The 15,496-nt window shown below is 39.6% G+C and overlaps 1 protein-coding gene across 4 annotated transcripts in view; it reads left to right on the forward strand.

Moving 5' to 3' along the window:
• The window catches only part of LOC108148717, a 61,472-nt gene that overhangs the window by 39,023 nt on the left and 6,953 nt on the right, over positions 1–15,496 (forward strand). For all 4 annotated transcript variants that reach the window (XM_017275885.2, XM_017275881.2, XM_017275884.2 and 1 more), the window contains exons 3-6: positions 14,013–14,165; positions 14,233–14,433; positions 14,854–15,004; positions 15,166–15,234. In XM_017275885.2, the coding sequence (XP_017131374.1) occupies positions 14,013–14,165; positions 14,233–14,433; positions 14,854–15,004; positions 15,166–15,234 (574 nt within the window). The remainder of the gene's footprint in view (positions 1–14,012; positions 14,166–14,232; positions 14,434–14,853; positions 15,005–15,165; positions 15,235–15,496) is intronic.

Raw genomic sequence — 15,496 nt, forward strand, 5'->3', positions numbered from 1 at the left:
CGGCGCACTCTGTTTCCCAAGACCGCGGCTCAATCATTGAACTTAAGGCGAATAACCAAGAAATGGGCAAACAAACAAACAGCCGGCACATAAGTATAAATAAATGTTATTCCCCCAGCAGGTTCGCTCCAGAAAAAACGCTTTAGGCCCGCTTTTCTGCTGGTCAGTTGCCAAAGTTGGCCGGTATAGTGCCATAAAATCATCATAAATTTGCACAGTTTTTATGCCACAATTAAATTTTGCAAATTTGGCAAATGCACAAAAATGGCTGCCACATTTTATTTGACATTTTTACGAGCATGTCGCTGGCATTTATTCGCATTTCTCAAAACCTTATAAGGCCAACCCCCATCCCAACATCTAGCCATTACCATACCGATTCCAATTTCAATTTCAATTCCATAACCATTTTGCCAGTCCAGGAGGTTGCTTGATTTATGAAGTTGATTGGCCGACTTGGCCAACATGACCAACTGGGAACCTACAGCTTCTTCTTGCAGTGTATTTGCGTGAGCACGCTTTATCGTTTATTCCACATTACTCAAGTCATAATTAAGATCTTGGCAGGCGGTGGTTGCCGCAGCATCGCAGCGGTCATAAATTGTGGAAGTGGCTCATTGACAACTTCATTTCCGCACTTGGCGTGTGCAGCAACAATGAGAGCAGAAAGCATGTGATCCGTTGATGCACAGGGAAAAAGGCTATAGAGAAAGACAACAAAAAAAAATAAGAAATTCCTATGCTGGAGAAAAATGAGCTAAAAGTGGTTGATTTTCAGCTTCATTAAATATAGACAGATGCTAAATTTTGAAAACCTGACTTTTTATTTGGTAAGATTGAATAAATTGCTTAAATATTAATTGTTTTTTGTTATTGATCTTTAAAAGAATCATTTTTTATTTTAAATCTTAGAGGATTTATATGATTTAAGCTATTATATTTTGATACCGAATCGTCAGCCGATGTCTTCTTGTTTTTCTCTGTGCAATTATGTTGCAGCGGCGTCTTGGTTGCGCGTTTCACAGCTCACGCAATGTGCCGCTAAATGACATAATGAACTGCATTATTTATGCGACACACTGTGCGAATGCCCCCAACGTGCTGCAACTCTTACTTCCTCTGTTCTCCGAGAGTCAAGTTATGCGTGTGTGCCGAGGCCTGTGCCTGATAATAAAACTGCTGACATTTTGCCTTATGATGTCACGACAGCCGCAACAGCAAACAGTTGCAACTTGCCACTTGCCCCACGACATTGTCCAGCCGGCACTTTGCGGCTGCTTTCTGCCAGCGAATTTTGTGGCCAGAGTGCCGAGCCAACAGATGCGGTCAGAATAATAGCAAAATCATCTTGGACTGTGTAAAAAATAGTCAAAAAAAATCCTATATAGTCGAATTTAAATAGAATAAGCGAAATCAGTTGGGCTTTAATTTTTATATAGTTCGATGGCTAGTACAAAACGAACATTTTTTCAATCTTTAATGACGAAAATATATGGTCTTTAAATTAAAATTGTTCTTGACCATAAAGACATAAGTTGAAGGTTTTTAAAATTCTAAATATTTTGCATTAAAAACGTACGCATATAATAAATATGTGATGAAGCTTTTAACATTTAAAGTAGACATTTTTCCAACAACTTACTATTTTTGAAACGACAACAGTGTAGTGAAGTGCACAAAGGTGATTCTGAAGCTCATCCTGATGTATTAATTTGACAGTCAACCGACAGGCAGGTCATGTCCATTGATAGATGAGTTTTCCAGATAATAGATGATGCGCTTGTAGCGCCGTAACTGTCATTTAGCGGGACATCCATGAGATATGCTTCATTATGAGCAACTAGGTAGCAACTAGATTAAGATTAATCGATTACCCAGAATTGAAGTCACTAGGAAAAGAGACCGCGCCGAATTTATAACTGAAATTTGACTAACAAGTTGCCAAATGCTTAATGTTCGACTTCATTTATCTGACTGGATATCTATTGGCATATGTAGCTATCCATCACACATCCAATTAAGGTTCCCTCATGCATCTTTCATCAGTCAACGCTCGGCTGCCATCTAATTAGTCTCGGCAAACATTGACAAACAGTTGCATTATTGCATTCCCGCAGCGTTGTTGCTTTTTTGCCATTCGATGGGGAGTGGTTGGATGGGCTTAGTTTTCAGTCTGGTGGTATCTGATGTCTGGTGTCTGGTCCATTCTGGTCTGGCTGGATTTGTGTGCTGGCAATTTGCAAATTTATGCATTTGCCTATAAACTATTTACAGTGTCAGCCATTTACCGCTTTTTGATTACGCCGCATTTGTTTGTTTCCTGTGGCCTTAATTTGAAGCCGTCCCTGTCAGTCAGTGGTCATCCCAATCCCCATCTCTTTTCATCCGATCTCCCTGTCTCTTTCGAAGCTATCTCTCCGTCTCTCTCGTTACCCGCACACCACTCACACGCAGGTGACGCAGTCGTTTCACGCGCTTTTAATTGAGTGCTTCCGCTGCAATTAACAAGTACAACGAACGCGTCCAGTGTCCAACCGCCTGGTCCGGTCTGGTTGACTTGTTGGCCGTTCTGGTCGTTCAGGCCGTTCTGGCCACTCTGGCCGTCAAAGGCCAGAAGTCCCCAGACAGCTGGCCCCCGTTTTTACCCTTCTCACTATAGATTACAGCATACTTACGCACTAATGCCTCTTTAAGTTAATGCAAAACCATTAAACGTGTTGACTGCAACACTTTGTGGCAACTTCAAGTCCCGAAGGGTACAGACTAATGGGCACTCTGCAAAAAGCAATTGCAATGAATTTGATTAAAACCATCGATTTTAATTAAGACAAGAATTTGTTCCCTTAAAAAAACATTTATTTTATTGTAACATTTGTACAAGGTTTTGCTTTGACTTTTAGGCGAGGTAAAGTTTAGTCTTGAGATCTTTTTCAGTACAGCGAAGATTAGTGGTATATTATTACAGGTATTAATAGTTGTGTAATTAATATTTATTAACGATTACCGCCGAGAGGGTCATGACTAATTACAAAATACACAAAGTAAACTGTGAAATAAAAGCCAGTTCATAAAATGCTTTCGAAAGTATAATACAGATGCAAATAGTCACGTTTAAAGGAAAATCCTTAATAGATATAGATTTTAAAAATGTTTGACTTTAAATTAAACTGAGGAAATGTATTTTACTATGTTCATGCTTGTTTCTTATTTTAATTAAATGAATACACACATTCCATCTTAAAGTATACTTAGTTTTTTTTTGTACTTAGATTGCTATATTGTCCCTAATGAAGGGCAAAACAATGCATTAAGTGAATTAATTGCCAGCCACGTGTAATTAAGAATCAAATGTTTAATTATCTTATCGGGGTTAAACCCCTCCTTCGACGCTTTGGCCAACTTCCTATCCGCTCCTCTCGTTCGTCTGTCTGCTCCTTTTTAATTTCCGCTACGCGTGTCTGCTTCTTGTGGTGGAAAATTTATTTACAACACAAAAAGTCATGTTGCCGCTAATTTGGCGAATCGATCCTGGGATCCGGGAGGGATAACACAGCTCCGGTTTCATACGATTTTATTTTCAAATCGAGTACCAGAGTACCAGTACAAGAGTGCCTGTCTGCTGCACGCAACAGCGTCACATTAAACGCATTTTCGAGAGAAATCACGAATTTTCCCAGCTTCCTTTGGGCTGCTGGATGATGGCGATGGCCCCTTGGTTGGTTGTGTGTGCTTATGCCATCCAGTTGGCAGTTTACAGTTTACAGTTTGCAGTTTAGTTTTGCAATTTTCCGGCTCAACGATAAATGCAAATAGATTTCACCTGCAGACGATGTTTGTCCAATATTGAGAGAATCTTTAAATAAATTATGCGCATGGAATTTCAGCGACTGGCTGGGTTCTGGGATGTGGCCCCCAGCTCCTTGGCAAGTTGCAGGTTGCATGTTGCTGTTGTGGATGATGTTGCTGCTGTTGTTGCAACTCAGCTTGTTGTTGTTGCCGTTGATGTTCGCTTTTGGCTTTGGCATGTTGGGAATTATGTATGTATGACTTTGACATTGACAGCGTCGAGGCAGGGATATGGGAAAACCGATGAAGGCAGTTTAGAAGAGAACTCGGTGGTGAACGCCGAACATATGGGGCACCCGGGGCAACTGGGCACTCACATACGGTGATTACACATACCATAATGGCTATGCTGTGTGGCACTAAAGAAATGCAAATTTTTCACATTCTACGTTTATTTACTTTGTACAGTTAGTTTGGCATGCACTGAACGAAATTTGACTTGGCTTGTCAACACACTGACAAGGGTTCGTTTATGTTTACTCTATTGATTCCCCCGACATTTGAAAACACAGCTGTCAATATTTAACAATCTACTTTTGTTTCTGACTGCCAATGAATATTTCAAACAGATTTAAGCAATGATGTTGAAATGGCAATAAATGACAAGTTTGCAGTTGAATGGGAGACTGTTTCATCAATAATTCTATGTGAACTTTATAAAGTATTTTTTATATATATTATACATTTAATTAATAACCTAATTAAAAATCAAATTGTCTTTGTCATGAATATTTCTTTGGAAATAAGAATGCATTTTTATGCACCATAAGCTTGTTATCAAATTACCAGACAAACGGCGGAATTTGGTTTAAAATAAACAACAGTATCAAAAGTCACCAGACAGATTACATAAATTGTGTATCAAATTTTGTATTTTTTTCTTATCAAGGTTTATGGGAAAATGAAAAACTGGAAATCAAATTATATAAACACAAATTCCATTACAATTTTTTTTATTTCTACTAAATGCAAAACGATAAAAAATACATCTTTAGTTTTTATTATTTACTTAAGTGATCACTTAATGGAGTTTCTAAGCCTAAACGGCAGTGTAGGCACCCAAAAGTGATCCCAGCTCGTCACCACGCCTCCAACCATTACCTCGGGTGGCCACCGCATCAACTCCATTCAATTAGCAACTCATAATAACAATAATTTTTGCTTGCAATTCGCATTCGGTAAAACATTTTGTGGCACGTTCGTCGCCAGCAAAGTTCGTGACGTTGGGTCCTCAGTCCAACAGCGGTAAAAAGAAAACCCCAAAACCCCCTTTTGTGGCCCTCGAAGCCCTCTAGGCATTGACTGCAACAATGTTTCCTGTTAAATGATGCATAATAATCGGGAGCGGGTGAGCTTTGGTAGCTTCGGTGAGGTGAAAGGCGGTGAAAGGAGGGGTTTTGGGTTGGTAGGTTGTTTGGTTGGATGGGGGCTCGACTCCATGCTCCATAGGATGTGGGACAGCATTCCACGATGGGCGGTAATGGCGGCACGATAGTAAAAGCACACACATGTATGCAACTGCGGTCGTTAAAGTGAAGCCAATATTGGTTCAAGGATTTTTACAAATTTGATTTACTTTACTAATTACCTATCGCATCTAATCGAAATGTATTTGCAAACAAGTAAAGTCTAGTAATTTATATATACCTAGAAATTAGTATGAAGATCTGTTGCTATTTCTAAAGCAAGCTGTAACCTGTTTTTAAGGCTTAAATTAAATGTTGTATCTTTGTAAATAATGCATGTCCAGACTAACTGTATAATTTCTCTTTTATACTGTGTTGAATAGACTTTCCTTTACAAGGAAAATCCTTGGATAAAAAAAAACATTTGAAGCGCTATAATCTTGACCTCAGCTGTACGTGCCACTCGCAATCACGAGAATGACGGTGACGATAAGGATGACGAGCGAACAACGACGTTGATGGGCTTGTGATTGTGGATGTGTTGCCGGTAGATGGTTGAGGGTAGTAGGTTGCTGTCCGCCCAACAAAGGCCGCAATAACATACACTCACATAAACGCTCGTTGCACACACACTCACACACATTGTAGCTTGCAAACGCCAACGCCCTCGGAGCCACGCCCACCCAGGACACAAATTGCTGACTGCGGCTTGTGGTTGCACTTTGCTGCGTAGCTTACGAAAGTTCCCTCGACTTCCGTTGGCCACCGAAAAAACTGCGTTTCTTTTTCCTCCATCTGTCTCGTTTTCTTGCCTGCAATCTTAATACTTTTTACACAATGAAAAAACATGACACTTTTGTTATAATTTTAAATTGACACTTAACAGTTGTTATAACAAATCTTCTCAAAGTTTTTTCTTATTATTCAAAAGCTGGTCTTGAGTAAACTGCAACATTTTATAACTTAGTCTAACACAAAAAGTCAAGAAATTCTGATTGCTATCCCTAAAAAGAAAAATGTTAAAAAGTCTGATGAATATATGTAATGTGAAAAGATTTTTATTATCAACAATTTGTTTTAACGTTGATAATAAAGATTATTATCCAAAATAATAAGTTATAAAATACATTTTATACAAATTTTAAAGCAATTTGTTTCAATGTTGCCCTCGTGTGTTTGTGCGCTATATTATTTACCCGCTTGAACTGAAACATTTTTATAATTTCCTTTTCTTTTTAGTCTTGACTTGGCTTGACCATGGGATTGTGGTCTTGGTTTTGCTCGTTTTTATTATTTTATTGATGTTTTTGTTGCTCTTGTCCGGTTCGTTGGCCATTGGCAACATTGTTATTTTCTGCTATTTGGTCATTGACTATTGACCAGCCATCCTTCATCCTCCGTCCGTGGTTGTTTCTCCTCCTTACCACTGCCTTTATTTTTAGTTTTCTTTCTCTTTCGGCAGCTTTTTTTCAGCAACAGCATCGCTTCGGCAACTTATTTATTTATTTGTTTTTAATGCATGTGGGTACGGGTTCGTCGGTTTTCCAGGAAGCTGTATTGAGTCATTGGTAAATGGTTTACGTTTAACCCATTTAAAAATGCAAGCGAGCTGTGGGGCGGGGGCGGATAGGAGTGCAACTCATACTCATGCCCATCATCATCAGCATCCTCCTTTCATCCGCTGCGGCGGTGGGTAAACGCACATTCCACATTTTACATTTCGCCATTTAGCATACAATGTGGCCAAACATGGATAACTTCAACTACAGATTAAAAAAATTATTTAATTAACGAAAATAGCCATCAATAAGCCTTTTCAATAAATTATAGAAACTTTCTTATGTACGATATTTAGTTATCTTTGTAAAATCTTATTTACCTATTACGATTTTTCTTGAGTTTTAAATGCGCAGATTTAAATGTATATATTATTTTCTCTGTGTAGCAACTCTTTTCCTTTCGCTCACCCACTCCTCTACCTTTATTTTCTGTTTCAATTCGTTGTTGCCGCTGCTCGTTGTTTGTTTACGTAGCCGGCGAAAAATATTGAACGGAAATTTTACAATATGATTTATTGAGGGGGAAATGTTTGCACTGCGGCAGTGCACTGCAATGCACAAGCACTGCAAAAGCTGGTGCCAAATTTCAACGGAAATGAGTTCGCTTATGGGCAACAGCATATTGTATTTTGGTTATCCGCTATTGTGACAGCCATCGAATCGGCAAGTTGGCCGTTTGGCCAGTTGGCCAATTGTACATTTGTCCAATTGTCCAGTCGTTCTTCGGTCCAGGAAGGTATTTACTATTTACCCGCTGGAATCGAGTGGAGTAGGAATTTATGTGTGTTCTGCTAGTTGCAAAGTGGCCAATTAGGTTCTGTTTACGAAAAAGAAAGGCATATGGGGCCCGGGTGCCAAAATTGAATTGGCAGCAGATATTCTGGATTTTAATCGAAATTCGTTTGGCATTTCCATTAAATTCCCCTTTGCCATTTGAATGCGCAAATTTCCATTTCCGAATCTCCCATAATCCTTTAATAATCCCCGTAAAACTTTTGGGCTAACATATTTGCCCCGACTCGAAGTGAATTCGAACAAAGCCGCTTCCTATTGTTCTTGACTCGTTTATATCGGGGGCGATTCTCCCGACTTTGCACAAACACAACTTTCACAATGGTGGGTCGGCCACATGCCTCGAACAACATTTAGATAACATTCCATTTTCATTCCATGCCAAGGCATCCTTCTATGCTTGGCACTAGCAAAAATTTATATTTATTCGGTCTTGGACACTCAAATAGTTTTCAATCAATTTAATTAAATTATTATATTTAAGCTTAAATAAAGAAACAAACACACATTTCTATATTAGTTTTTAAATATTAATCTTTTAAAATTCCATAACAACAAATGCATAAATAACACTTGAGCTTCATCTTGACTGAAGTGGGAGACTCTCTTTCACAAATGGACTAATAACGGCCCTGTTGAAAGCTCTGTTTTCCAAACTAATAAATACTACAAACTCAAAACAAAACGACTCAAATTGGCACTTAAAACCATTTAAAATTTTTAAAATCTTTGACTTACAGTGAGTCTTTTGTGAAAAATTGTTGAACTAACAAAGTTAAACTAGAACTTATTTAAGTAACTACAATATATTATATGATTTTCAGTGAAAAATAAAACTCTGAACCCATGTATTGGCCCTTGTGCGTGCAATGCAAATTGCCAAAGAAAATTTATTCTAACTACTGAATGCGAATTTTCTAGAGCGCCAAAAGTTAACCAAATATGTCAATTGAATGCTTTGTGTGGCAGTGATAAAGGGGAATGGCGGGGACTGGAACTGGATCTGGATCTGGGGAAGGACATGGCATGTGGCAAACAAACAAAGCGCAGGACCAACTAACCAAGAACGGAGCTTGTAGGTTAAAAAGCAATTTATCTTTGACTTTTGCCAAGTAAATTCCCGCCATTGTCTAAAGTGGTTCGAATGCCCCAGTCCTAATTCTCTATACCATATAAGTATTTCAATGTTAGGATGTGGGCGGCTAGTTATGTGCATGTGGTAAAGGCGCATTTAACTTAACTAGTTGCCATCTCGAGTATTTTCAACCACTCAATTACACCGAACCACAGACATTCAATTGAGCAGCCACATGCAGCTTAAGCAAAAGGCAAACAATGCACCCTGCATATAGAAATTATAGCTGTTGCCGTTGCAGTTCAAAATGCAACTCCCCCGTTGCCTGCGGGAGTTTTCAATAAATTCTCGGTTAGCATTTGGAAATTTGATCAAAACAGCACGTAAAACTATTTGAACTGCTAACCCAAATAAGCTTGTGCATTCAGGCATCCAGCTACGCCAACAACTCCGCATTCGGCAATCCTTTCCCTAGTCGCGCCAATGAACTGTGCGCAATCAATAGATGCGATTCAAGTTGCTGTTGCAGTTGCTGGTGCAGCAACAACACGAGCTACAAGATACTTTCTGTGCAACCATAGAACTTCCCACATGCCGCAGCGGAATGCCATGGAATGTGCACACGCATCTTCGACTGCCATCCGATCTGCCAGCTTTTCCCGTCTTTCCGCAAACTTGTGGTGGGTGTGTTCCCCTTTCCTTTCAGAATTTCTTCCCGTACTTTCTTCCCCTGTGCTGCATGGCAGGAGCTTACATTTATGCGCGAAATTGTCGTATGCATTTGCACATTCATAAATTCTCGTTGAGCGCCCCCAAAGCGACAGCAGACCGGAGCCCAAAGAATGCTCTCTAGACACAGAAAAGAATTTGCCAAAAATCTCTGAAACTAACTTATATTGAAGGAAGTCAACATGGTGTGTAAAAATATTTTTTACATCGTCAAACATTTTGTGAACAAAATCTTTGCTCGATTAAACAAAAAACTTTTTTGGGAAATAAATTGGTTGAACCGTATGACTAATAAAATAAAGTCTTTTTATTTATATAAATAAAAATATTTCAAGTTTAAAATCCATTTAAATGAAATACATTTTTCCTAGCAACTTTATTAAGTATATAATTAGGTTAACGAAGTTTTAAAATTGTTTTGGTTGCCCTTTTTTGTTCGAGTGTATGCCATTATAGTGAGGGGTTGGGATCTGCTGGTGCAACCCGTTTCACAGCCTCTCAGCTGATGCTGTTCGCTCGTGCGGCATTTAAATTTCATTTTTAATTTTCTTTTTTTTTCTAGTGCAATTTTTTTCTTTTTTTTTCCTATACTTTGCATCTTCCTGCTGCAGGCACATTTTATTATTGCATTTTACAACAACGCGGGCAACCTTAGAACAGCACGTCATTAGGCGATAAATTATCTCGTGCGCGTTGCATTTTGCATAAAATGTTGCCGCTGCCTTTTGGATTTGGAGCGGTAAAAGTGTGCCAGCGCTGCAGCTGTGCCAGCAGAGCGGCATTAAAGGATGCCAGGCAATTTGAATTTGCGAAATTCCATGGGGCCCAGGCCCGTTAGTTGGAGGCCGAGGCCAGGCCGGCTTATCTATGCACAAGATGTTGCCGTTTTGATAAGCTCGGCGCAGCAGCCGGCAATTTATGTGCCGCTGCTGCAGCAGCAATTGCAGTTGCATTTCATCATCAACTGCAGCGGCAGCGGCAGGAACTGTTGCTGCCCGGAATGCACTGCATTCGCGAAGGCGCACAGTGGGAGTTTATAAAACTTTATGATTTATATTATTGTCTTACAAAAATATCAATTGATGTTATCAGAATTTAATCCTATGAGTCATACATTATGGTTCGAAGCCTCTACAGAATATTCTTTTGAATAAAGCTACGAGTGGACGAAACAAAAGCATTTTTTCTGAGTCGAGGGAATTCCGTTTTAAAATTCTGTTAATTTTTGTAATCAGAATTTTAACCGGCACTTGGAATTGATACTTCGGTTCGAGAAGAAGTCTAGTGATTTAAAAAATAAAATCTGTGCCTGTCACAATTATAAACAATGAAAATGAATACAATCAAATTAGTCATGGATCGAAGCCTCTAAAGAAGCCTTAAAAGCATATATTCTGAGACTAGAGAATATTTCTTTAAATTTCAGTTAATTTTTGTTATCAAAACTATGCAGGCATTTTGCCTTGGAACTAATGCCTTTGTTTCGAGAACAAGCAAAGGATTATGGCTTCGAACCTGACATAATAATAAGGAAATCCTATCAGTTATGGATATAAGATCGAGTCCTCCAAAGAGCAGGCTTTTAAATAAAGCTACGAATGGGTGAAAATGGAAATTCGAATTTGTTTGTGTTAGAAACACCCATTGTGCGGCGACGTGCGTTCAACTATGCAAATTTGTGCAGCAGCGCCCAGTTGCCTGCCTTCTCCAGAGGAACCTCTGCATCTCCGCTGCAATCTGCCCCCCACACTATTGACTTGCAACTTGCTACAACTTAGTAAATGCAGATGGGAGTCTATACTATACGTATATATACTTGTCAAACAGCATTCAAGCACGATTCTGGGAAGCATTCCTCTGCGCTGAGTTGACTGGGAAGACTTATGCATTGCTTTGACTACGACAGATTTTAATACAAATGAGCTGAAATTGTGTAGGGTTACAAAGTTTATGGGAGAGGGGAAGCAGATAACGTGTTGTCTGGACGAAAATTGGATGTCATGACAGTTCAATCACCGAGATTGCCGATCTTGTTGCAGCTGCGTTGAGTTATGGCCAGCGATGATGGTTTCCCGAAGCGATCTAACACAATTGATAGCCCCCGCCAAGTGGTTTAGAAAGCTGCTGAATAGTTTCAATTGGAAGTGAATGTCAAGCGCATTAAATGGATGGTTCTATGCGAGCATTGACTCGTTGAGTGGCGATGCAATTAATCTGCAAGTTAAACGATTCCGCTAACGACCCCGGAGCACACGAGCAGGAGTTTTAAGGGTAATGTTGCCGCTGACATGTCCCAACCAACCAACCAACCAACCAACCAACCATCCAACCATACAAACCCTCCAACAGGCGATGACAAATGGCACCATGGCAAGGTGTGCACGGCGGATGACAAAAAAATCGCTGAACTTTGACTCTCGAAAACCGAGCGTCGTTAGCGGCGGAGTAGTTGCCAAAGCGCAATTAAACGCCCCGCCATTGAAACAATTACGCTATAACAATTACGCCCTGGTTGCACATGCAACTGCTACTGCAAGTGCACTGGCCATAATATTAGCCTTTAACGTTTGTATTAACTTTGTTTTATAGGCGTATAGGAAAACTATTTAAATAATAAAACAAACTTAATCGTATTTTATTTTATCGAAGACATTAAAATATTATCATTGTGATATTATTCAGAATATATTAGGTTACAAATTATATAAAATTATGCTTAAAGTTAACTTGTATCGATGAAGTCTTTACATCTTGACATCGTTTTATTAGTGATAAATATGTTGATAATTTTATTTAATAAAAGCCCATTTTACTACTTGAAAGTAAGTCATTTTTATTTATAGGTTAGCTTTATATAAAAAAATAAAATAAATATATATTTATATGTTACAAAATAAAACATAGTCTCACGTTTAGATGGATATTGGATTTTTTTGGCAGTAATTTGTGCAATCAACTTATTACAACTTTTTTCCAGTGTGCCTGTGGTTACCCCTCGAACCGATCTTCCTGCAACCGCCCCTCGCCCTCTGAGTGCCCTGTGTGTTTGTAAATGTGCCGCACTTAGCGGGATGCAGTAGCTCCACTGCTGACGTGGCCGTCGAAGGCATTTCCATGCGTCAAATTGCCGCCGGGGCATTGCGTGTAATTACTGCAATAAAAATTGCAACACATTGCGTACAAACATGCAACATGAGTGAAGCGCGCGGGGCGAATTCCAGAGTCCAGAGCCCAGCGCTTTAAGACACATCCCTCGCAGCTTGTTCAGCAATTATCTAATTTATAGGAGTCCATTTATCAAAACCGAAACAAATATTCAGTTTCCGAGAGCGGCAAAAAGAACCCGACCGACTGGCCACAATTTGTGACTGACTAACGAGCAGTCAGCACATCCAGCATTTGGCAACAACCGCGTGCACTTGGCCACTTGGGTGGCAGTGGAAATGGCAGTGGCAGGCTGATTGTGCGGGGGCTTTTGGGGGGGCCTGAGGACGGCCGTCGAGCGGAACGCAAGTTGATTGCATTTTTAGCATAAATTTCAACGCATTTGACTAATGTCCCGACATTTGTAAGGGGGCTCCGACGCTGCATTTGTCCATTTTTCACCCGACAAGTACTCAACCTGACATTGGCCATTATCATTTCCATTTCCCTAGAACTGCTCGTACAGCTAATAGAAAATGTGTTGCCTGATGGACGACTTTCGACCAAAGTCGTATGCAAATCTCCCTTGCTGCCCGCTGGCCATGTAATTGTTTCAACTGCTTAATATCACGTATACGCACTGACGAACCGCTGCAGTAACGAGTGAAAAGCTGCAAATGAAAAAATACGACGACGACGCCATGGTCGCGTCAACAGCAGAACAGCAGCAGAAAAATTAATTAACACGCCAAGTCTGCCTGGACACGCCTGCAGCACGTAGCCTAGACTCGGACCCATAGCCATACCCATACCCATACCCAGTCCCAGACCAAAACGGAGAACTGAAGCCAGGGGACTTACCCAGAATCAGAGTCAGAGCCATTACCCAAATGCACACTGAAAAAACTTTGAGTCAAAACCCATTTCATATGTAGACGTTTGCGCAACATGTTTTGCAAACATAATCAAATTTAAATGTTAAATGTTTTTTGCTTTAAATGTTTATTAAAAGACCTATTTCATATTAGCCGTTGTGACTGCTTGATTTAGCTGTATTTGAAATACTTGTACAATTTGATTAGTAAATTTTCCCAGTGCATAAGCTAACCCTGAGCCCAGCACGGCTCCGTTGTTTGGCAGTTTTCTATTTCTCAGATTTTTTCTGTATGCTCCGGGTATTTATGGCCAATGCAGTAAAAACCTCAATGCAGTTGTGGGAGGGCAGGCGGACTGGGGGCGGTGTTAAGTGAAAAGCGTGAAATTTATAACAGCCAATAGATTAAGCTAGAATATAAATAACATTTTTACATTTTTTTTTGTGGCCTGGTTTTTTTTTGCCCGCTTTGTTGTCCGCCTTTTGTCTATTGTCTGGCCAAATGGGCGGAGGATTATTGGAACCAATAATTTAGCCGCGTCGCGCCAAGCACAGATTCTTAATCAATTGTTTTTGCTCTCTTGCAGTTGCTGCCGTCACCCAACCGAAGAACTCAACCGCCCTCCTGCCGTATCTGCAGATCCAGAAGCACGCCATCACCAGACTGACCATCAGCAAGCCCCACACTCCGTACTATTTGCCATGCGTACCCATCCTAACGCCCTACAACTACGATCAGGGTGAGTTATCTTCTGTGGGTTTCCAAAGGAGCTTTAACATTCTGGAGTTATTTTTCCCCCGCCACAGAGAACCAGCCCATCTACTGCAGCTGGTATCGGAATGACGAGGCCGTCGAACAATTGTCCATTCGCAAAAATGACTTCTTCATCTACGAGAATGGAACGCTGCGTCTGCCCACGAACGAGAAGGCCAGCGGCGAATATTTCTGCAAGATCGAGTGGGATGAGTCGGCGGTTATTTCCGACAAAATCACAGTCGAGTATCCAGGTGAGTTTTTAGGCAAGAGAAAAGATCCCAAGAACTTAAGCACCTTATAAAAATTTTTCAACTCACTATTAAATAAATATTTACGAAATGAAAACCTTAAACGTATGAAGGACAAAATTATAGCACAACTTTTATCAATAAAATGGTCTTTATTTGTTTATTTTAAATTTTTATTCCAAAATAATAAAAGTGATTATATGCGTTGATTAGAAAACTCAACCAAATCTGTCTAAATGGCTTAATTTAGTTATTAATTGTTAGCATTGATTGTTTGCGTTGCATTTAAAAATCAAACAAAAATGTGTTTTTCCAGTAGAGCAGTAGTGTTTGTGTTAGCAGTGGCCATATTGTATTTTTGATTTTATACAAATTTTATAAGAAAACTTGACTTTATTTTAATAAAATTTGTTTTCTTTTTAGTACTCAAGCGTATTTTTCCGGGTCAACAGCAGACGGCCAACATTAGTGCCCTGGAAAACAAGCCGCTCGTGCTGAGCTGTCCGTTCGTGAGCGTTCCCGCTGCCCGATTCAGTTGGTATTTCGGCAACGATTCCCTGACCAATGACAACAGGCGAGTAAAGATCCGTGTTGAAGCATCGAGCAGCGGGCCTAGACTTGTATATGTACTACTACGTACTTTAAGTGCTTGCCGGCTGGATGGCTTGACCAACGCTTGGAGCTATTTCTATTTAATGTTGTGATCAAACATTAACTTGTTTACCTTTATTACAGCGCTCTTATCCTGTCTAATGGTACTTTAATATTGCGGCATTTACGCCTGGAACAGGCTGGTAAATACAAGTAAGTACAAAGAAAAAGTGAGTTCTCAAAAAACGAACCAATCAAAATAGGAAAAATATGTTGTAAAACTTCACAGAGCTATCAAATATTAATTAACTTATTGGTATATAACAATTTTAATATTTTTGTGAGACAAATCAAATCGAAAACTTTTTTTAATCTTACTGCATCTGATAATAAAGTATAATACCAAAATATTACTATTACACTGTGATTAGTTTAATAACAACCTTTTTTTTCATAGAATTTTAATTTAATTTTT

The sequence above is a fragment of the Drosophila elegans genome, unplaced genomic scaffold, assembly GCF_018152505.1.
Source record: "Drosophila elegans isolate 14027-0461.03 unplaced genomic scaffold, ASM1815250v1 contig_476, whole genome shotgun sequence".
Taxonomy (NCBI): Eukaryota; Metazoa; Arthropoda; class Insecta; order Diptera; family Drosophilidae; genus Drosophila; species Drosophila elegans.